Source organism: Mauremys reevesii, linkage group 5 (assembly GCF_016161935.1).
Source record: "Mauremys reevesii isolate NIE-2019 linkage group 5, ASM1616193v1, whole genome shotgun sequence".
Classification (NCBI taxonomy): Eukaryota; Metazoa; Chordata; order Testudines; family Geoemydidae; genus Mauremys; species Mauremys reevesii.
The window spans coordinates 12119472-12141232 of NC_052627.1; the positions used below are offsets into that span (position 1 = coordinate 12119472).

The 21761-nt window shown below is 43.3% G+C and overlaps 2 protein-coding genes across 2 annotated transcripts; both read left to right on the forward strand.

Annotated features, from left to right (window-relative positions):
* Positions 1-671: 671 nt before the first annotated feature.
* On the forward strand, positions 672-3517 carry LOC120406411 (interleukin-8-like). Its single transcript, XM_039541260.1, has 4 exons — positions 672-843; positions 1745-1880; positions 2636-2719; positions 3250-3517. The coding sequence occupies exons 1-4, from the start codon at positions 780-782 to the stop codon at positions 3278-3280; spliced, it is 315 nt and encodes a 104-aa protein (XP_039397194.1). The 5' UTR covers positions 672-779; the 3' UTR covers positions 3281-3517.
* An 11590-nt stretch (positions 3518-15107) lies between these two features.
* Positions 15108-17871, forward strand: LOC120406413 (interleukin-8-like). Its single transcript, XM_039541262.1, has 4 exons — positions 15108-15251; positions 16160-16295; positions 17083-17166; positions 17701-17871. The coding sequence occupies exons 1-4, from the start codon at positions 15188-15190 to the stop codon at positions 17729-17731; spliced, it is 315 nt and encodes a 104-aa protein (XP_039397196.1). The 5' UTR covers positions 15108-15187; the 3' UTR covers positions 17732-17871.
* Positions 17872-21761: the final 3890 nt, after the last annotated feature.

The following is a 21761-nucleotide window of genomic DNA, read 5'->3' on the forward strand; positions in this document are numbered from 1 at the left end:
AAAGAGTCATAGGATTTTGCTTTTGACCAAGCCCTGAACATACCTTACTATGCATGAGGAGATCCAACAGACATTGAGAACACTACAGAGCACTATTGTGTTAGAGGAAAACTCCTGGTTAGGGTGTGGAGGGAAAAAAATGCCAGAGAATAAGACTAAGACTATATCCTACAAACAGAGGGTCAAAACTCCTGGCCCCATTGAAGTCGATTTGGAGTTTTGACCTTGATTTCAATGGGGCCAGGATTTCAGGTGTTCAAAATCAATGTACGGAGAAAAGTAGGAGCTAACTCAACTAACCCTCCCAGAATATCCAATCAAAGAAATGCTCAGTGAAACTCAAGAGTTGAATGTCTTCTTAACCTGCCACATGATAAGACAAAAGAATATAAAGGGATAGTCATATTAATAATAAAAAAATAATAATGAGTTATAGAAACCCACCAGTTACACTGATCTAACTACACGGCGATGTTCTACATCTTTTATATTTAATCCATTCACAAGGAGCGTGATTGGAAGGATAACAAACTTGGAAGGACTGTGGGTTTTACCCACAGCCATGTGACTCATTTTGCAATAGCATCTTGCACATTTTTGGAATTTCCTGACACAAGCTAAACACAGTGCTGCCTCGCACGCACAAGGACGGTATATAAGAGGGTTGGTTCCACAACTCAGACATCAGAAACCTCCCGAGACAAGAAGAGAGCTCACTGCTCCTTCCTAGCAGACAGAGCCAGAAGAATCCAAGAGGGAAGCTCGTCTCACCTCTCATCATGAACGGCAAGTTGGTTGCTGCTGTCTTGGCTCTTTTCCTAACCTACGCAGCGGTGTCAGAAGGTAATAAAATCCTTCCTTGGGCTCACAGGACTTTGCTTAATTATGCGCATATTATGCCTGGAGAGACATTTTCATTTTAGGCTTATTTTTAAAAACTTGAGGTCTTGTTAAAACTTTTTCAAACAATCTTCATTTGAGAGTAGGGTGACCAGATGTCCTGATTTTATTGGGACAGTCCTGATTTTTGGGTCTTTTTCTTATATAAGCTCCTATTTCCCTCCACCCCCGTCCCGATTTTTCACATTTGCTGTCTAGTCACCCTATTTGAGAGAGCTGTAAATCAGCAGCTCTTCAGAGCAGTGACTGACACCTGGTGGAAAATGTTGGGAAACAGTCTCTTTGCTATAGAAAGTTTTGCTTCTGCCTCATTCTCACCGTCTGCTTTTCCCCTGGTTCTAAAGACAGGCTAAAGGCGGGTTCGTCTGATTGCAATGTTCATCTGCGCCTCTTGCTTGTCTCAAACACAGGAGGGTTTAACTTGGAGTGGGGAATAAGCAATAGGAGCACAGAACAAGATCAAAGATAGTCCTCAAAACTGAAGAAAAGCAAGGAGCCAGTTCTTAGCCTCCATTACATGATTTTAAATCTAGGCTCATCATCATTGTAACTAGATCAGAATCTGGCCAAGTTAGAGCAGGTTTAAAAAAGAAAAACTGGTGATTTAGAATTGTCTTTAAAAACAAATCCAAACATTATTTTGCAGCAGCATCAACTGCTCTCCATACTTTTTCATAATTAGCTTTTAGAGGTGAGGACCAAGGTAACCTTTTAGCCAAGACCCTTGTGAAAAAAACAGAGCAAGCATGTCTGATCAAGCAACAAGCAAAACCAAGCCCTCTGCTTCACATGTATAGATGGCGAGATACTCAGCTAACCCGACACAACTCTTGTTCTTTTCCAGGGATGACTCTGGCAAGGAAGGGGAATGAGCTCCAATGCCAGTGCATCGACTTGCATTCCAAGTTCATCCCTCCCAGGAGCATTCGGGATGTGAAGCTGACCCCAAGCGGACCTCACTGCCAGAACACTGAAATCATGTAAGTAGTTTTGCAAAATGCTACCTGCTGCTAAACTAGGAGGAGACTGCTTTGCCTTGTGCTGGTCCAGGAGTTTTCAAAGGGGTGGGAAGCACTAGCAGGCCCACACCACCCAGGGAGACTCCCTAAGCGTGATTTTTAGTCTTTCTAAAGATGTAATTTTAGATATTGCACTTTGCTTTTCATAGTGTCCAGGATCTTTGAGGTGGAAATACAAATGCCCATGGGAAATAATGGGAAATATCTATAGAGTGCTAGAACCTGCATTAGAAGGACAGGAAAAATTATTAATACCCAATACAACCTTTCAACCCAATTCCTCCAGTCCTTCTGCAGGCAAAACTCCCACTGAAAATTCTCCACTGAGTACATAAGTGGTTTCCCCGACAGAGGAATGCAGGATTCAGCCCTTTATGTAAAAAGCAATACCAATGCAGGCAAAGACATTTTATACATATACACGTCCAGAGAGAGAGATACCAGGCAATATTAAAAAAAACAAACTTGAATGCATATATATAGGGGGAGGGAGATGATTTTTTTTTTTTGCAGACCTGGAACATTTTAAAGCAAACAAATGTAGGGCCAGATCCTCAGCTAGTGTAAAATGGTGTAGCTCTCTAGTGAAGTCAATGGAACTATATCAATTGACACCAACCATGCCTGTAGTTTAAAAGGTTGAAAGATACCCTGATGAGAGTCCACAGAGTCCATCAAGTCAATAGATGCCTGACCTTTGTTTTCCTTCTTTGTAGCGCTACTCTCAAGGACGGCAGAGAAGTGTGCTTGGATCCCACTGCTCAATGGGTGAAGATCATCATTAAAGCAATTTTGGACAAGTGAGTCATCATTCTCAGAAGGATTTCATGAAAAATTTTAGAAGAATAACTAGGTGGTTCCTTAGCTCAAACTGCTCAAGAGTGACCTCTTCTCAGGGCATAGTAATCTTTCCCCAAACTTGTCTCTCTCAATCCAGTAAATAAATAATCACCATATCCTACCTTGAAGGTGGCCTAGTGGTTAGATTATGGAACTAGGTTCTTCTTGTTCCCTGCTCTGCCCCAGACCTCCTGTGTGAGCTTGGGGAAGTCACTGATAATGGCCACATATACTGGGCAGCTGCAACTCCTTCTGGAGACAATTGGACTCACAGGTGCTCAGTGCTTCTGAAAAACCAGGGTGTCGTTCCCCCCCACACACACTTGATTTTCCTTTGGTGTGAACCAAGAGTAACTATGTCCAAGTTAATGAAGTTTCACTGATATGGTTGAGAGCAGGCTCAGAGCCCCAAGAGTTCTCAGGTTCTAACTAGTGAGAATTGTTCCATGAGCAGGTTTCTAAGCTGTTCCTTTTCTCCCACTCTTTACAGAGCTCAAGCCAATGCTGAGGCAAAACGCTAAGAGAAACCAAAGAAGAAAAATCTCGGATGTTCTCCTCCAGTTTCCCCTTGAAGGAAACATCTCTGTGAATATTTCACATTCCTGCTGTTGTGTACGTTAGGATTTTGTTATGTTAATTAATTAACATTTTTTCCATTCATTGAACAAAATTAATTGAGGCTCATGTTGCAATTTTTGTATGCCTGTGCACTTTGGAATTCAATCATTTTTACATTAAACTATATGCTTAAAAAAAAAGTTGTGTTCTGTTTCATAGTTGTTGGCACTTGGCTTGATCTTTGTCATCAGAAAAGGTCATGGTATAAAAATATCAAGGTTTAAAAAAAAAACTAACTACATTCCTGGAGGATGGGTCCCTCAATGGCTATTAGCCAGGATGGGCAGGGATGGTGTCTCTAGCCTCTGTTTGCCTGAAGCTGGGAATGAGCAACAGGATGGATCACTTGATGGTTACCTGTTCTGTTCATTCCTTCTGGGGCACCTGGCACTGGTCACTGTTAGAAGACAGGGTACAGGGTTAGATGGACCTTTGGTCAGATGCAGTATGAGCGTTCTTGTGTATCACTGCCCAGTTTCCAGACTCAGGTTGAGCTCAACTGCAGATTTGCAGCAGGTGGAAGTAACCCAGTTAGGGCTAAATTGGCATTTCTCAAAATGATGGCCAAATGCAAGCTCCATGAGCAGAGGGTGCAGAACACACTGGATCTGTTCTGGTGGCTCAATGCCATGCACACTCCGAACCCTCTTCTCTGGGTACTCCATGGGGTTTGAATCATAGAATCATAGACTCTCAGGGTTGGAAGGGACCTCAGGAGGTCATCTAGTCCAACCCTCTGCTCAAAGCAGGACCAAACCCAACTAAATCATCCCAGCCAGGGCTTTGTCAAGCCTGACTTTAAAAACCTCTAAGGAAGGAGATTCCACTACCTCCCTAGGTAACCCATTCCAGTGCTTCACCACCCTACTAGTGAAAAAGTTTTTCCTAATATCCAACCTAAACCTCCCCCTCTGCAACTTGAGACCATTACTCCTTGTTCTGTCATCTTCTACCACTGAGAACAGTCTAGATCCATCCTCTTTGGAACCCCCTTTCAGGTAGTTGAAAGCAGCTATCAAATCCCCCCTCATTCTTCTCTTCTGCAGGCTAAACAATCCCAGTTCCCTCAGCCTCTCCTCATAAGTCATGTGTTCCAGCCCCCTAATCATTTTTGTTGCCCTCTGCTGGACTCTCTCCAATTTATCCACATCCTTCTTGTAGTGTGGGGCCCAAAACTGGACACAGTACTCCAGATGAGGCCTCACCAGTGCTGAATAGAGGGGAATGATCACATCCCTCGATCTGCTGGAAATGCCCCTACTTATACAACCCAAAATGCCATTAGCCTTCTTGGCAACAAGGGCACACTGTTGACTCATATTCAGCTTTTCGTCCACCGTAACCCCTAGGTCCTTTTCTGCAGAACTGCTGCCCAGCCATTCGGTCCCTAGTCTGTAGCAGTGCATGGGATTCTTCCGTCCTAAGTGCAGGACTCTGCACTTGTCCTTGTTGAACCTCATCATATTTCTTTTGGCCCAATTCTCTAATTTGTCTAGGTCCCTCTGTATCCTATCCCTACCCTCCAGGGTATCAACCACTCCTCCCAGTTTAGTGTCATCTGCAAACTTGCTAAGGATGCAGTCCACACCATCCTCCAGATCGTTAATGAAGATATTGAATAAAACCGGCCCCAGCACCGACCCTTGGGGCACCCCACTTGATACCGGCTGCCAACTAGATATGGAACCATTGATCACTACCCGTTGAGCCCAACCATCTAGCCAGTTTTCTATCCACCTTACCGTCCATTCATCCAGCCCAGACTTCTTTAACTTGCTGGCAAGAATACTGTGGGAGACTGTATCAAAAGCTTTGCTAAAGTCCAGAAATAGCACATCCACTGCTTTCCCCTCGTCCACAGAGCCAGTTATCTCATCATAGAAGGCAATTAGGTTAGTCAGGCATGACTTGCCCTTGGTGAATCCATGCTGACTGTTCCTGATCACTTTCCCCTCCTTTAAGTGGTTCAGAATTGATTCCTTGAGGACCTGTTCCATGATTTTTCCAGGGACTAGGGTGAGACTGACTGGCCTGTAGTTCCCTGGATCTTCCTTCTTCCCTTTTTAAAAGATGGGCACTACATTAGCCTTTTTCCAGTCATCCGGGACCTTCCCCGATCGCCATGATTTTTCAAAGATAATGGCCAATGGCTCTGCAATCTCATCGGCCAACTCCTTTAGCACCCTTGGATGCAGTGCATCCGGCCCCATGGACTTGTGCTCGTACAGCTTTTCTAAATAGTCCCGAACTACTTCTTTCCCCACAGAGAGCTGGTCACCTCCTCCCCATACCGTGCTGTGGAGTTTGGTCTCCACAGTTCTGAAAGGGATGATTTATGTTGGGACTGTGGGGGTGGCTGCTCCTTATAGCAATGGCTCTCAACCTTTCACGACTACTGCACCTCTTTCAGGAGTCTGATTCATCCTGCATTCCCCAAGTTTCACCTCACTTAAAAACTACTTGCTTACAAAAATCAGACATAAATATCCAAGGGTCACAGCCACACCATTACTGACACATTGCTTATTTTCTCACTTTACCATATAATTATAAAATTAATCAATTGGTATATAAATATGGTGCTTACATTACAGTATCACATCCAGAGCAGAATAAACAAGTGAGTGTGTGTATGAAATTTTAGTTTGGACTGATGTCACTAGTGCTTTTTATGTAGCCTGTTGTAAAACTGTGCAAATATCTAGATGAATTGAAGTACCCCCTGGAAGACCTCTCCATACCCCTGGTTGAGAACCACTGCTATATAGCATCATTTCTCCTACTGAACTCTTGGGCAAATCTGTTGAGTGCAGATGAGCTCCATGAGTCAGTAAATAGAGGATCCATTCCTGGCATCAGGGTTCTGATGTGGTTCAGTGAAGCATTTGTTTCCAGACAGGCATATTGTTAGTAGTCAGAAATATTTTAGCTTTGGACTTTAGAAAACTGCAGTCTGAATATCCAAGCAACTTGCCTAGCGTTGCTGGATTCATAGGAACAGAAGGACTATCGTGAATTAGTAACAGATGGTTTCTAATACTGGTTTTTGAGGGAACATGATTAGAAATATTTCTGAGCAGTGCTGTAGTGGTAAAAAAGGGCTAAACACCTAAAATAACTTAATATTCTCCAAAAAGAGAAGTGGGCAAACTCCATTTATCCTAAACTACGATACTGTTTCTGACTCTGCGCCTCCTCAACTGACCAAACTCAATGTATTCAGAGGGTCTAAGGTCATTTTTGTACTTTCCCCAATAGTAGTATTAAGTAGCAATAAAATTCAGAGATACAAAGGAGTGAACAAATAATATTTAGTCACAGCAATTCCAAGGCAGTAGCAACAGATGCTCTAAAAGAGTTTTAGTTAAGTATCATATTGGTGAGATGACCAAATTTTGCAACAATAACTGGAGAAATAAGCCAGTCCACACTAACACGTTGTATCCAAACTTAGGTATAGATCCAAATTTAGTGGCTAGCCCTCCTACAAAGTGAGACAAACCAAAACCAGAGACTTGAACACCTCTGAACTTCAGAAAAGACAAAAACCCAGATGTGATTGCTACAACCATGGCTGGAATAGCCTCCATGGCCTTAGTATCCTGCTGCTGCTGTGGATGGAAACCTGGAAGATCCAGGTAATGCCAGATCCTCTGCTTCTGCCTCCTTCCCTCCCACAGAGGCTGTTCCATCAAACTCTAGCCTCCACCTCCCCAGCCTACCCCTACATACCAACACACAAGGGGAATTGTACAGCCGTGCTGCATTAATGGTGCACAAACCCAACATGCCCCTGCTCCAACTTCTGCCACTCCTGCTTGAGAAGCCGCTCCTGATCTGTAGAGCCCTGCCAATCTGTGGATATTCATTTTATATCCATGGATATCTGCGTCCGCATATCCAACATGGACCATACTTGTGGATCAGATGCAGATACAAACTTTGTATCCAGGCAGGACTCTACTGATTTGTTGCCCTTGGGAGCAGGAATTGTTCTATAGTGTAGTATGCAGTATTTTTAAACTGCATTTATACTAAATATGTTTGAAGAGAAAAAATGGTTAGCTTTGTATTTTTTACCTTTTTTCTCTATGTGACAGAGCCTGAGCTGGTGTACATTGGTGTAGCATCATTCAAATCAATGGAGATAACTGATTCCCACCAGCTGAGGGCCTGGCTTCAACATAGTTGACCTTAGCGGATATGAATTGATAAAATCTAACTAGAGAGTGTGTCCTTTATGATTCTTTTTTGGGAATTGTTTGTATGTAAGTCTGTGGCTGGCCAATTAAAAAAAAAATAAAAGTGCCCTATATGCATGACTGATGGGGAAAACTATTGGTGTTCTACCGCTTGAGTATTTCAGGCACTGTCACCGTGGTTGGTAAACCTTAGGTTTCACCCATCTGGAAACACAAGAGCTATTACCACAAGCAGTTTCTATCTCTTTAAGCACCATCACCGTACATTACAGAAAAAGCCACATAGGATCAACCTTTCAGATGTATTAAAAAGGGAATTTGAAGCTAGTTCAGCGGTTGGCAACCTTTCACAAGTGCTGTGCTGAGTCTTCATTTATTCACTCTAATTTAAGGTTTCGCGTGCCAGTAATAATTTTAATGGTTTTAGAAGGTCTCTTTCTATAAGTCTATAATATATCACTAAACTATTGTTGTATGTAAAGTAAATAAGTTTTTTTAAAATGTTTAAGAAGCTTCATTTAAAATTAAATTAAAATGCAGAGCCCCCCCAGACCGGTGGCCAGGACCCAGGCAGTGTCAGTACCACTGAAAATCAGCTCACGTGCCGCCTTCGGCACATGTGCCATAGGTTGCCTACCCCTGAGCTAGTGAAACAATGCTCTGTTATCCAATGGATACACCTCATCTCAAGTTTCCTTCTAAGGGCCAGATTCAGCACCAGTATCAGACTCTGCAAATAATCCCACTGAAATCAATGCAACAACCTGTGGAGTAAGATACTATTCCGTGTGAGTAATGGTGACAGTATCTGGCCCTAAATGAACACGGCTCCTGATTCACGTGAGTTAGATGAACCAAAACATCTTCGCTTGCATAATGCTTGGGAGGCGGTGACAGGGTTTTGTTCTTAATTAATCAAATATTTAACCAAATGCTCACCTGCATTACATTTCTTTAAGCAAATATTAAGTTTATGAATTTGAAATTTTTTTCCATGCAATACATTTCTCCTGCTGCTTGATAGTAAGGGATTTATATAGTGTAGATGTTAGAGTGACTCAAATATTTGCAACTTGGCTTATTTCTTGGTCAAAGTAAATTATCACCATTTTTAATGCAGCGTCTCAGGCATTAATCAGTTCTGAGGCATAGCCATATAAATAAACTGGAGGCATGGTAAGCTGCTGTTCTTTTATCTGCTAAAAGGGTCTGGAATAGTTGAAGCGATTATACATTGCCGCAAAAACCTTTCTACATGGCACTTATGTTTAAAAGTCGGGTGACAGAGCGGATGAGGGGGGGCTGCTGAATGGAGCACTCTGGAATCTGATTAGACTGCTGTTTAAGTAAACCTAACAGAGTGCTTTGAAATTCCTGATTCATAATATTTATTTAATTTAAAAAACTGTTTTAATAAACAAGAGATTCTTAAGTAACAGAGGGGGAGCTGAGTTAGTCGGCATCTGTAAAAGCAGCAGAGTGTCCTGTGGCACCTTATAGACTAACAGATGTATTGGGCAAGAGCTTTCGTGGGTGATACCCACTTTGTCGGATGCAAGTGTTATTGAGATTATTAGTATTTTATGGTTTTACTTCCTCTTCCTGTTTTATCTCCCATTTCTTCCCCTGACCTCTGCCTACAAGCTCTGCTTGCTTTCCCTATATAAGGAAGCCCTGGACAGCGTAGCATGCAAGTTATTATATGGGGAATCAAGTAACATTTTCATCCATTAGCAATAACAATGAGATTTTTACTAGAGAGGTACAGATTGAAAAATTAGGATCTGAACATCTCCACATTTGGGGATATTGAGATCTGGGATTTTTGGTTCAGACCCAACTCTGATCAGGGCTGGATTAACCCATAGGCTCATAAGGCGATAGCCTTAGGGCCTCCTATTTTTAGGCCCGTCTGGTCAGGCCGGGGGCATGGCCGGGGCCTGGGGATGGGGAGGGAGCTGCTGGAGCGCTCCTGCCAGCAGGAAAGGCAAAGCAGGCCCCGTGGCTTGGAAGGAGCTCAGCCGGCAGCCTGCTGCATCTCCCTGCGCTCCAGGAACACACTGCCAGGGATCCAGTTAACACTGGTGACCGGACACTAAAAATCCAGTTACCACAGAAACCCATGCCAGCCGTGGGGGTAGTTTGAGCAGGCACTGTCGTCCCCCACCCCTGCTCCCCTCATCCCTGATTTCTCCGGAGCTCTGCTTAGCTGTCAGGGAGGGAAGAAGCTCCCTCTGTCCCTCTCCTCAGCTGAGGCTGGCAGGGCACCAGGACACTGCCTCCTCGGTCCTAGTGCCATCACTGTCATCTTCTGGGTATGCTGGGTCCCATTTCTGGACAGCTGGCGAGTGCCGGGGGGGGTGTGGGGGGGGGAAAGAAGGAGGCAGGGGAAGAGGGAGTACCAGAGAGGCAAGGTGAGAAGCTTGCACAGAACCTGCACACACTCTATCCAGCTCCAGCCAGAACGATTGCCCCTTCCATGTCTAAGGAACAAACTCCTGCACATTTCTAGGCAAAACAAAACCAAACCTCCCATTCTGGATACCAGTCCTTTAACTTTTACAGGCCTTCCATCGAGGGGCTTCAGGTTTATGATGCCCTGTGTTCAATACTGCATTGCACTCTACTCAAAATCAAAGACATCCAATTTTTTTCTTTGATGTATTTTTCTGTACTTGGATGCACAGGCAACCAAATTCTTTCCTTATGCTCAGCCTAGTTCCACAGGCCAACACAGCTTTGTACTTTTAAGGGGTTGCAAAAGCACTGGAGGAAGCTCAGCACACAATGTGGTAGGTTTCTCCCTCAAGGATTTTAAATCCACTTCTTAGCAGGCTAGGATAGGAAGACTGGCTGAATAGGCTAAAGGCCGGTTATGCTGGTTCTCTAGCCGTTCAATCCATCATACAAGTACCTCACATTTGATTTCTTTTAAGTTTCATTCCAAAAAAACTTAAAAGCTTAATAAACCTGAAGTTAGTCCTCATTCTTCTGCCCCCCAACTCAAACTAAGTTCTTTCCCAAGTGGAAAATGTTGGGTAAGCACGGAATGTGTGTGATTCGAGAAGAGAATGAGATCACAGCCAATTCCTGCTGACAGTTACACCTGTGTAGTCTTATTGACTTCAGGGAGAACAGACTTTTACACAAGAATAGATTTTGGTCCCATCTTCTTTTCCACACTTGGTATAAGCAGAATCTGAGCATTTTAAGGAAAAAAAAAATCAAGTTCTGCTTGATTTACACATGTAAACAAAACAGGAAGCTTTCCCTTCATTCTAAACCAGCCTTGTAAACAAACCCCAGGCCTGGTGTAACAAGGGTGTCACTACAGCAGCCTCGGCTGGATTGTTCTTTTGAAAGATACTTAATGGTTCTTTTAAGATGCTGGTTTTCAATGAAGTCTTTTTTGTTCAGTGGGACAGAGAACACAACAGGGAATAGCTCTCTTTTGTAAACTCCTAGTCATTCAAAAGCTGAAAGGCTTGAGATTAAGTTTGTTAATGTTGCAGTGTTCGTCCTCATTCAGAGGAGCACTCCACTACCTAAGAGAAGGACAGCGTAGCATCATTCGTGCTACCTCTTACTCGGAAGTATCTGTTTGGAGAATTGAGTGTCGTGAGACTAGAATAAACTTGTTAATTCTACAGAAATAAAAATATGTAAATGTGTGTAGAAAAAAATGTTTGATGACTTCATAATTTTGTTTGCAATATGTCATTCACATTTAGGCCCTACCCTCCCATTAGCCGTAGGCCCCTCATAACCTTAATCCGGCCCTGACTCTGATATTTGAAATTGGATTAGTTCAGCTCTTCAGCTTCCTGAACCTTGCTTTGATAGTAGTCACTGCTGCACTTATGTAGAAATCCGGTAATTCTTTAGACACATGGGCTGGGTCTCCAAAAGACCTTTGCTCTCTCCCTCTCTCTTTTTTTAAGTGGCTAGATGGACTTGACCTCGCTTCAGATGTCAGTCATTTGTCCTGCAGGCAGATATAGCCAAGGTGCTTGACTCTTGTTATCTTGCTAAAGATAAAATGCTCTGCATTGCAATGTTGGAAATCCAATGTTTTCTCCCTCTAACAATAATCCCCAAAATAGTCTTGCAAAACCAAGTAACTGGCCTGAGTCACAAAACCAATTTGTAAAGCGTTATGTTCTCTCCAGTTACCTTTTTGTTTGCTTTTTAAAGAGCCCAGTAGCTCAAGAAGAGGAAAGTGATTCAGATCTCACCTATACTGATATCAATCAGGAGTGTACCTCCGCTGAGTCAGGTGCACTCCAGGCGAGATTTACAGGTGTATTGAGGCTTCTAATGGGATTTTCACATACACTTAAGCAGGTTAGGTGCCTAATTCTGTTGGTTTCAAGGAGAGTTAGGCAGTTAGCCTGATTAGGCGCTGTTGAAAATCCAACTAGGCACCTATCTTCATCTTTAGGCTCCTAGACACATTTGTGCTGCGCCTCTCCCCGGGGATGTAGGCATCTGGGTGCTTCTGAAAACTCTATTAGGCACCTAACGCTTAGTTGCCTTTAAAAAGCTGGCCCTGAGTGCTGCTGTGTAGGGAGAGTGGGAAAGTCGGCTTCACTCACTTTTACGTCATCACACCCCCCCACTCCCAATCTGGAAGCAGCTCTGAACTGAGCTGGTGTCCCGCCGCAAGTACGAGCAGCCTAAAATTCACAGGCAGTGGCAGAAACACTCCCTAGAGCTGCTAGGAGGCTTTACATGGGCCGCTTAGCAATTCCCCAGCGATGGAATGATCTTGCTGGGAAGCCAGGCTTTCAGGGCAGGTGCACACCGCTGGAGTGGCACACAGCTGCCCCAGCACAGGAGAAGATGAAGGCCACAAACTGGTGTAGGAATCAGATTCACTGTGATGCGCTTGCCCTTAGTTCTGCTATTCTTTCCATCATGGACCATCTTCGTTCAATTAAGCACTGTGGTTCAGATCATTACTATGGTTCACCAGCCACATTCCGAGAGGAAAAAGTAGCTATTTTCTAAGTTATGCTTTATAGACTTCAGCTCCCGATATACTATATGCAAAAAATAGTTGACATTTCTTGGCCCTTGATTGGGACAGAATATACAATTGAGATAAAATAAGAGCTGATCTACCATTCCTTGCTAAATGAACCCCCGTAAAGGGACAGCTGTGACTCCTAATGGTTCATTGTCAGCAATAAGAAAGACACACAGAACTATGGTAATTCCTTAAGTAAATACTACAAAGGGATATAACAAACAGAGAACTGATACATATTGCAATCTAAATGCGTCCTGACTAAAAGCTGACACATACTGGCATAAAATAAACCAGACAAAGGTACCATCCAAAAGGCAGCTGTTCAATGTACAGATCCCTATCAGTTAGATCCCTAGCCGTCACCTACAGCCCCCAACTGAAACCTCTCCAGCGCCTCATTAAAGATCTACCACCTATCCTGAAGGACAATCCCTCACTCTCACAGACCTTGGGGGACAGGACAGTCCTCGCTTACAGACAGCCCCCCAACCTGAAGCAAATACTCACCGGCAACTACACACCACTCAACAAAAACACCAACCCAGGAACAAAACTCTGCAACAAACCCCGGTGCCAACTCTGTCCACATATCTATTCAAGGGACGCCATCATAGGAGCTAACCACATGAGCCACGCCACCAGGGTTCGTTCACCTGCACATCTACCAATGTGATATATGCCATCATGTGCCAGCAATGCCCCTCTGCCATATACATTGGCCAAACCAGACAGTCTCTATGCAAAAGAATAAATGGACACAGATCTGACATCAGGAATCACAACATTCCAAACCAGTAGGAGAACACTTCAGTCTCCCTGGTCACTCACTAACAGACCTAAAAGTGGCAATTCTTCAACAAAAAAACTTCAGAAACAGACTCCAATGTGAAACTGCAGAACTGGAATTAATTTGCAAACTGGACACCATCAGATTAGGCCTGAATAAAGACTGGGAGTGGTTGGGTCATTACAAAACCTAAACCTAATTTCCCCAATACTAATTTCCCTCACTGTTAGTCACACCTTATTGCCAACTGTCTGAAATGGGCCACACATTACCACTTCCAAAGTTATTTTTCCTCCCTTGGAATCCTGCTGTCAATTGAATTGTCTCATTAGACTGAGCTCACACTTGGTAAAGCAACTCACATCTTTTCATGCATTTATACCTGCTCCTGTATTTTCGACTCCATGCATCTGATGAAGTGGGGTCTAGCCCATGAAAGCTTATGCCCAAATACATTTGTTAGTCTCTAAGGTGCCACAAGAACTCCTCGTTGTTTTTGCTGATAGAGATGAACACGGCTACCACTCTGAAAAGTGTAGGTTCAGTTGTCCTGGCAAACAAGTCCTCATGTCAGCATAGCTAATTTTGTTCAGGGAACCAGTATAAGCTACACTGACAACAGCCCTCTTTTGCCGGTATAAGGTGCATCTACACTAGACTCGTTTGGCAGTGTAGCATTGCCAGTTCAGCTATACTGGCAAATCTTTTCGAGGGCAGCGTAGGTCTAAGCTTGTAGGCCTGAGCATACTCCTTTCAGAGTACTAGCAGTGAGATGATAGAAAGGGAGGGAACCCAGGGGTGGTGTGGCCCTGTAGAGAACCTTGCCGCAGGCCATGCGGAGTCAGCCAGGGGCAGATGCTTTCCACTTGCCCACTACTGTCTCAGTCTCTCCATTACAACTCACACTCCTCAGAACTTGGCCCCAGGGTGACCGGGAACAAGTCTGTTCATCTGATAACTGTCCACCATACTAGTAACTTTTAGACAAAGTTTACAAAAAAGGAGTCATAGGATTTTGCTTTTGACCAAGCCCTGAAAATACCTTACTATGCATGAGGAGATCCAACAGACATTGAGGACACTACAGAGGACTATTGTGTTAGAGGAAAAATCCTGGTTAGGGTGTGGAGGAAAAAAAAATGCCAGAGAATAAGACTAAGACTATATCCTACAAAGAGAGGGTCAAAACACCTGGCCCCATTGAAGTCGATTTGGAGTTTTGACCTTGATTTCAGTGGGGCCAGGATTTCAGGTGTTCAAAATCAATGTACAGAGAAAAGTAGGAGCTAACTCTACTAACCCTCCCAGAATATCCAATCAAAGAAATGCTCAGGGAAACTCAAGAGTTGAATGTCTTCTTAACCAGCCACATGATAAGACAAAACAATATAAAGGGATAGTCATATTAATAATAAAAAAATAATAATGAGTTATAGAAACCCACCAGTTACACTGATCTAACTACACGGCGATGATGTACATCTTTTATATTTAATCCATTCACAAGGAGCGTGATTGGAAGGATAACGAACTAATTTCAGGGCCATCTAGGAAGGTATTTTACCCACAGCCATGTGACTCATTTTGCAATAGCATCTTGCACATTTTTGGAATTTCCTGACACAATCTAAACACACTGCTGCCTCGCACGCCCCAGGACGGTATATAAGAGGGTTGGTTCCACAGCTCAGACATTAGAAACCTCCCGAGACAACAAGAGAGCTCCCTGCTCCTTCCTAGCAAGCAGAGCCAGGAGAATCCAAGAGGGAAGCTCGTCTCACCTCTCATCATGAACGGCAAGTTGGTTGTTGCTGTCTTGGCTCTTTTCCTAACCTACGCAGCGGTGTCAGAAGGTAAGAAAATCCTTCCTCGGGCTCACAGGACTTTGCTTAGTTATGCGCATATTGTGCCTGGAGAGACATTTTCATTTTAGGCTTATTTTTAAAAACTTGAGGTCTTGTTAAAACTTTTTCAAACAATCTTCATTTGAGAGTAGGGTGACCAGATGTCCTGATTTTATTGGGACAGTCCTGATATTTGGGTCTTTTTCTTATATAAGCTCCTATTTCCCTCCACCCCCGTCCCGATTTTTCACATTTGCTGTCTAGTCACCCTATTTGAGAGAGCTGTAAATCAGCAGCTCTTCAGAGCAGTGACTGACACCTGGTGGAAAATGTTGGGAAACAGTCTCTTTGCTATAGAAAGTTATGCTTCTGCCTCATTCTCACCGTCTGCTTTTCCCCTGGTTCTAAAGACAGGCTAAAGGCGGGCTCGTCTGATTACAATCTTCATCTGCACCTCTTGCTTGTCTCAAACACAGGAGGGTTTAACTTGGAGTGGGGAATAAGCAATAGGAGCACAGAACAAGATCACAGATAGTCCTCAAAACTGAAGAAAAGCAAGGGGCCAGTTCTTAGCCTCAGTTACATGATTTTAAATCTAGGCTCATCATCATTGTAACTAGATCAGAATCTGGCCAAGCAAGAGCAGGTTTAAAAAAGAAAAACTGGTGACTTAGAATTGTCTTTAAAAACAAATCCAAACATTATTTTGCAGCAGCATCAACTGCTCTCCATACCTTTTCATAATAAGCTTTTAGAGGTGAGGACCAAGGTAACCTTTTAGCCAAGACCCTTGTGGAAAAAAACAAATAGAGAGCAAGCATGTCTGATCAAGCAACAAGCAAAACCAAGCCCTCTGCTTCACATGTATAGATGGCGAGATACTCAGCTAACCCGACACAACTCTTGTTTTTTTCCAGGGATGAGTCTGGCAAGGATGGGGAATGAGCTCCGATGCCAGTGCATCGACCTGCATTCCAAGTTCATCCCTCCCAGGAGCATTCGGGACGTGAAGCTAACCCCGAGTGGACCTCACTGCCAGAACACTGAAATCATGTAAGTAGTTTTGCAAAATGCTACCTGCTGCTAAACTAGGAGGAGACTGCTTTGCCTTGTGCTGGTCCAGGAGTTTTCAAAGGGGTGGGAAACACTAGCAGGCCCACACCACCCAGGGAGACTCCCTAAGAGTGATTTTTAGTCTTTCTAAAGATGTAATTTTAGGTATTGCACTTTGCTTTTCATAGTGTCCAGGATCTCTGGGGTGGAAATACAAATGCCCATGGGGAATAATGGGCATTATCTATAGAGTGCTAGAACCTGCATTAGAAGGACAGGAAAAATTATTAATACCCAATACAACCTTTCAACCCAATTCCTCCAGTCCTTCTGCAGGCAAAACTCCCACTGAAAAATCTCCACTGAGCACATAAGTGGTTTCCCTGACAGAGGAATGCAGGATTCAGCCCTTTATGTAAAAAGCAATACCAATGCAGGCAAAGACATTTTATATATATATACACACACATCCAGAGAGAGAGAGAGAGAGAGATACCAGGCAATATTAAAAAAAAAAACAAAAAAAACTTGAATGCATATGTATAGGGGGAGGGAGATGATTTTTTTTAATTTTTTTTTTGCAGACCTGGAACATTTTTAAGCAAATAAATGTAGGGCCAGATCCTCAGCTAGTGTAAAATGGTGTAGCTCTCTAGTGAAGTCAATGGAATTATATCAATTGACACCAGCCGTGCCTGTAGTTTAAGAGGTTGAAAGATACCCTGATGAGAGTCCACAGAGTCCATCAAGTCAATAGATGCCTGACCTTTGTTTTCCTTCTTTGCAGCGCTACTCTCAAGGACGGCAGAGAAGTGTGCTTGGATCCCACTGCTCAATGGGTGAAGAGAATCATTAAAGCAATTTTGGACAAGTGAGTCATCATTCTCAGAAGGATTTCATGAAAAAAATTATTTTCAAAGAATAGCTAGGTGGTTCCTTAGCACAAACTGCGTAAGAGTGACCTCTTCTCAGGGCATAGTAATCTTCCCCAAACTTGTCTCTCTCAATCCAGTAAATAAATAATCACCATATCCTACCTTGAAGGTGGCCTAGTGGTTACATTATGGAACTAGGTTCTTCTTGTTCCCTGCTCTGCCCCAGACTTCCTGTGTGAGCTTGGGGAAGTCACTGATAATGGCCACATATACTGGGCAGTTGCAACTCCTTCTGGAGACAATTGGACTCACAGGTGCTCAGTGCTTCTGAAAAACCAGGGTGTCGTTCCCCCCCACACACACTTGATTTTCCTTTGGTGTGAACCAAGAGTAACTATGTCCAAGTTAATGAAGTTTCACTGATATGGTTGAGAGCAGGCTCAGAGCCCCAAGAGTTCTCAGGTTCTAACTAGTGAGAATTGTTCCATGAGCAGGTTTCTAAGCTGTTCCTTTTCTCCCCCTCTTTACAGAGCTCAAGCCAATGCTGAGGCAAAACGCTAAGAGAAACCAAAGAAGAAAAATCTCGGATGTTCTCCTCCAGTTTCCCCTTGAAGGAAACATCTCTGTGAAAATGCCAGTCCATCGGCAAGCAGCCCACCTCCTTCTGTTAACATGTTTTCAGGCAGACTCCAGCTAGCAGTGTCTATTTTCTATTTATGTATTTATTTATTGAGGTGCTTCATTTTAGGAGTGTTTTTTTTAAAAAAAGGCTCAGTTGTGCATGGGATATGCCACTTTCTGCAGCTGAAAGCACTGGATGGGGAAAAGTGATTTGCTGAGGGAAATGAAGACCTTTGGAAACCACTGAAGCTGAACAGGGCTGTCTGAGTGCAATGCACTTGCAGCACAGCTGTATTTATTGTAAGCCTGGCTCTTTCCCTGTTAGAGCAGCAAACTGGCAACAGTTACCCCTCCCCTGCACGGGTATGTTGCATCAACAGCACCATGAGTCAGAGCCAGCCTGAGGCTCGCTACTGCCTGGGGTTCTGTGGCTTTCCGAAATGAAGCAGCCAAAGTGCTGTTATTTGGGGAGCATTATGTATTGTGCTATAGCACATGAATGTTTTTCTCTCTCGCTCTCTATTTAAAAAGGTAATATTTGAGTAGAAAAAACAAACTATTTATTTCAGTGATTTTTGATTCATCTGGATTCTATTATGTTAATTCCTTATGAAGATAGAATATTTCACATTCCTGCTGTTGTGTGTGATAGGATTTTGTTATGTTAATTATTTTGTTAATTATTTTATTTATTTTATTCAATGAATGGAAAAAATGTTGAGGCTCATGTTGCAATTTTTTTATTCCTGTGCACTTTGGAATTCAATCATTTTTACATTAAACTATATGCTTAAAAAAAAAGTTGTGTTCTGTTTCATAGTTGTTGGCACTTGGCTTGATTTTTGTCATCAGAAAAGGTCATGGTATAAAAATATAAAGGTTTAAAAAAAGAACTAACTAAATTCCTGGAGGATGGGTCCCTCAATGGCTATTAGCCAGGATGGGCAGAGATGGTGTCTCTAGCCTCTGTTTGCCAGAAGCTGGGAATGAGCAACAGGGGATGGATCACTTGATGGTTACCTGTTCATTCCCTCTGGGGCACCTGGCCTTGGTCACTGTTAGAAGACAGGGTACAGGGTTAGATGGACCTTTGGTCAGATGCAGTATGAGCGTTCTTGTGTATCACTGCCCAGTTTCCAGACTCAGGTTGAGCTCAACTGCAGATTTGCAGCAGGTGGAAGTAACCCAGTTAGGGTTAAGTTGGCATTTCTCAAATCGATGGCCAAATGCAAGCTCCATGAGCAGAGGGTAGCAGAACACACTGGATCTGTTCTGGTGGCTCAATGCCATGCACACTCCGAACCCTCTTCTCTGGGTGCTCCATGGGGTTTGGTCTCCACAGTTCTGAATGGGATGATTTATGTTGGAGCGGTGGGGATGGCTGCTCCTTATAGCACTGGCTCTCAACCTTTCACAACTACTGCACCTCTTCCAGGAGTCTGATTCATCCTGCATTCCCCAAGTTTCACCTCACTTAAAAACTACTTGCTTACAAAATCAGACATAAATATCCAAGGGTCACAGCCACACTGTTACTGACACATTACTTATTTTATCTTTTTACTACACAATTATAAAATAAATCAATTGGAATATAAATATGGTGCTTACATTTCAGTATCACATCCAGAGCAGAACAAACAAGTGAGTGTCTGCATGAAATTTTAGTTTGGACTGATGTCACTAGTCTTTTTTATGTAGCCTGTTGTAAAACTGTGCAAATATCTAGATGAGTTGAAGTACCCCCTGGAAGACCTCTGCATACCTCTGGTTGAGAACCACTGCTGTATAGCATCATTTCTCCTACTGAACTCTTGGGCAAATCTGTTGAGTGCAGATGAGCTCCATGAGTCAGTAAATAGAGGATCCATTCCTGGCATCAGGGTTCTGATGTGGCTCAGTGAAGCATTTGTTTCCAGACAGGCATATTGTTAGTAGTCAGAAATATTTTAGCTTTGGACTTTAGAAAACTGCAGTCTGAATATCCAAGCAACTTGCCAAGCGTTGCTGGATTCATAGGAACAAAAGGACTATCGTGAATTAATAACAGATGGTTTCTAATACTGGTTTTTGAGGGAACATGACTAGAATTATTTCTGAGCAGTGCTGTAGTGGTAAAAAAGGGGCTAAACACTTAAATTAACTTAATATTCTCCAAAAGAGAAGTGGGTAAACTCCATTTACCCTAAACTACGATACTGTTTCTGACTCTGCGCCTCCTCAACTGATCGAACTCAGTGTATTCAAAGGGTCTATGATCATTTTTGTACTTTCCCCAAAAGCAGTATTAAGTAGCAATAAAATTCAGAGATACAAAGAAGTGAACAAATAATATTTAGTCACAGCAATTCCAAGGCAGTTGCAACAGATGCTCTAAAAGAGTTTTAGTTAAGCATCAGACTGGTGAGAGAACCAATAACTGCAAAAATAAGCCAGTCCACACTAACACGTATCCAAACTTAGGTATAGATACAAATTTAGTGGCTGGCCCTACTTACAAAGCGAGACAAATCAAAACCAGAGACTCGAACACCTCTGAACTTTGGAAAAGTCAAAAACCCAGATGTGATTGTTACAACCATGGCTGGAATAGCCTCCGTGGCCTTAATATCCTGCTGCTGCTGTGGAGGGAAAACTGGAAGATCCAGGTAATGCCAGATCCTCTGCTTCTGCCTCCTTCCCTCCCACAGACGCTGTTCCATCAAACTCTAGCCTCCGCCTCCCCAGCCTACCCCTGCATACCAACACACAAGGGGAATTGTACAGCCGTGCTGCATTAATGGTGCACAAACCCAACATGTCCCTGCTCCAACTTTTTCCACTCTCCCTTGAGAAGCCACTCCTGATCTGTAGAGCCCTGCAAATCTATGGATATTCATTTTAGATCCGTGGATAGCTGCATCCATATATCTGTGTATCGTGCTTGTAAAGTGTTATGTTCTCTCCAGTTATTTGTTGTTTGCTTTTTAAAGAACCCAGTAGCTCAAGAAGAGGAAACTGATTCAGATCTCACCTATACTGATATCAATCAGGAGTGTACCTCCACTGAGCCAGGTGCATTCAAAGTGAGATTTACAGGGGTATTGAGGCTTCTAATAGGATTTTCACATACACCTAAGAAGGTTAGGTGCCTAATTCTGTTGGTTTCAAGGAGAGTTAGGCATTTAGCCTGATTAGATGCTGTTGAAAATCGAACTAGGCATCTGTCTTCATCTTTAGGCCTCTAAAGACCTATGTGCTGCGCCTCTCCCCGGGGATGTAGGCATCTGGGTGCTTTTGAAAATTCTATTAGGCACCTAATGCTTAGTTGCCTTTAAAAAGCTGGCCCTGAGTGCTGCTGTGTAGGGAGAGTGGGAAAGTCGGCTTCACTCACTTTTATGTCATCACACCCCCCACTCCCAATCTGGAAGCAGCTCTGAACTGAGCTGGTGTCCCGCCGCAAGCACGAGCAGCCTAAAATTCACAGGCAGTGGCAGAAACCCTTCCCAGAGCTGCTAGGAGGGTTTACATGGGCCACTTAGCAATTCCCCAGCGATGGAATGATCTTGCTGGGAAGCCAGGCTTTCGGGGCAGGTGCACACCACTGGAGTGGCACACGGCTGCCCCAGCACAGGAGAAGATGAAGGCCACAAACTGGTGTAGGAATCAGATTCACTGTGATGCACTTGCTCTTAGTCCCGCTATTCTAAATGCGTCCTGACTAACAGCTGACACATACTGGCATAAAATAAACCAGAAAAAGGTATAATCTAAAAGGCAGCTGTTCAATTTACAGATCCCTGTCAGTTAGAAGTGTTTGGTTGTACCTGCTTACCTCAGTTATCCTAGAGGTGGGATTACTTGTGCTCCTGGGAATAGGTCATAGAGTTGAGCTTGTTTTACATTTATTCCCAATGCCAGATTAAGGCCAGGTCTACACTAGAAACTAAAGTCCCTTAGGGGAATGAATTTTTTACAACATTTCTAAACT

Coding starts and splice junctions, on each gene's coding strand:
- LOC120406411 (XM_039541260.1), top strand. CDS start 780: ATGAACGGCAAGTTGGTTGCTGCTGTCTTGGCTCTTTTCCTAACCTAC. Junction 1,881..2,635: donor TGCCAGAACACTGAAATCAT/GTAAGTAGTTTT, acceptor CCTTCTTTGTAG/CGCTACTCTCAAGGACGGCA. Junction 2,720..3,249: donor ATTAAAGCAATTTTGGACAA/GTGAGTCATCAT, acceptor CACTCTTTACAG/AGCTCAAGCCAATGCTGAGG.
- LOC120406413 (XM_039541262.1), top strand. CDS start 15,188: ATGAACGGCAAGTTGGTTGTTGCTGTCTTGGCTCTTTTCCTAACCTAC. Junction 16,296..17,082: donor TGCCAGAACACTGAAATCAT/GTAAGTAGTTTT, acceptor CCTTCTTTGCAG/CGCTACTCTCAAGGACGGCA. Junction 17,167..17,700: donor ATTAAAGCAATTTTGGACAA/GTGAGTCATCAT, acceptor CCCTCTTTACAG/AGCTCAAGCCAATGCTGAGG.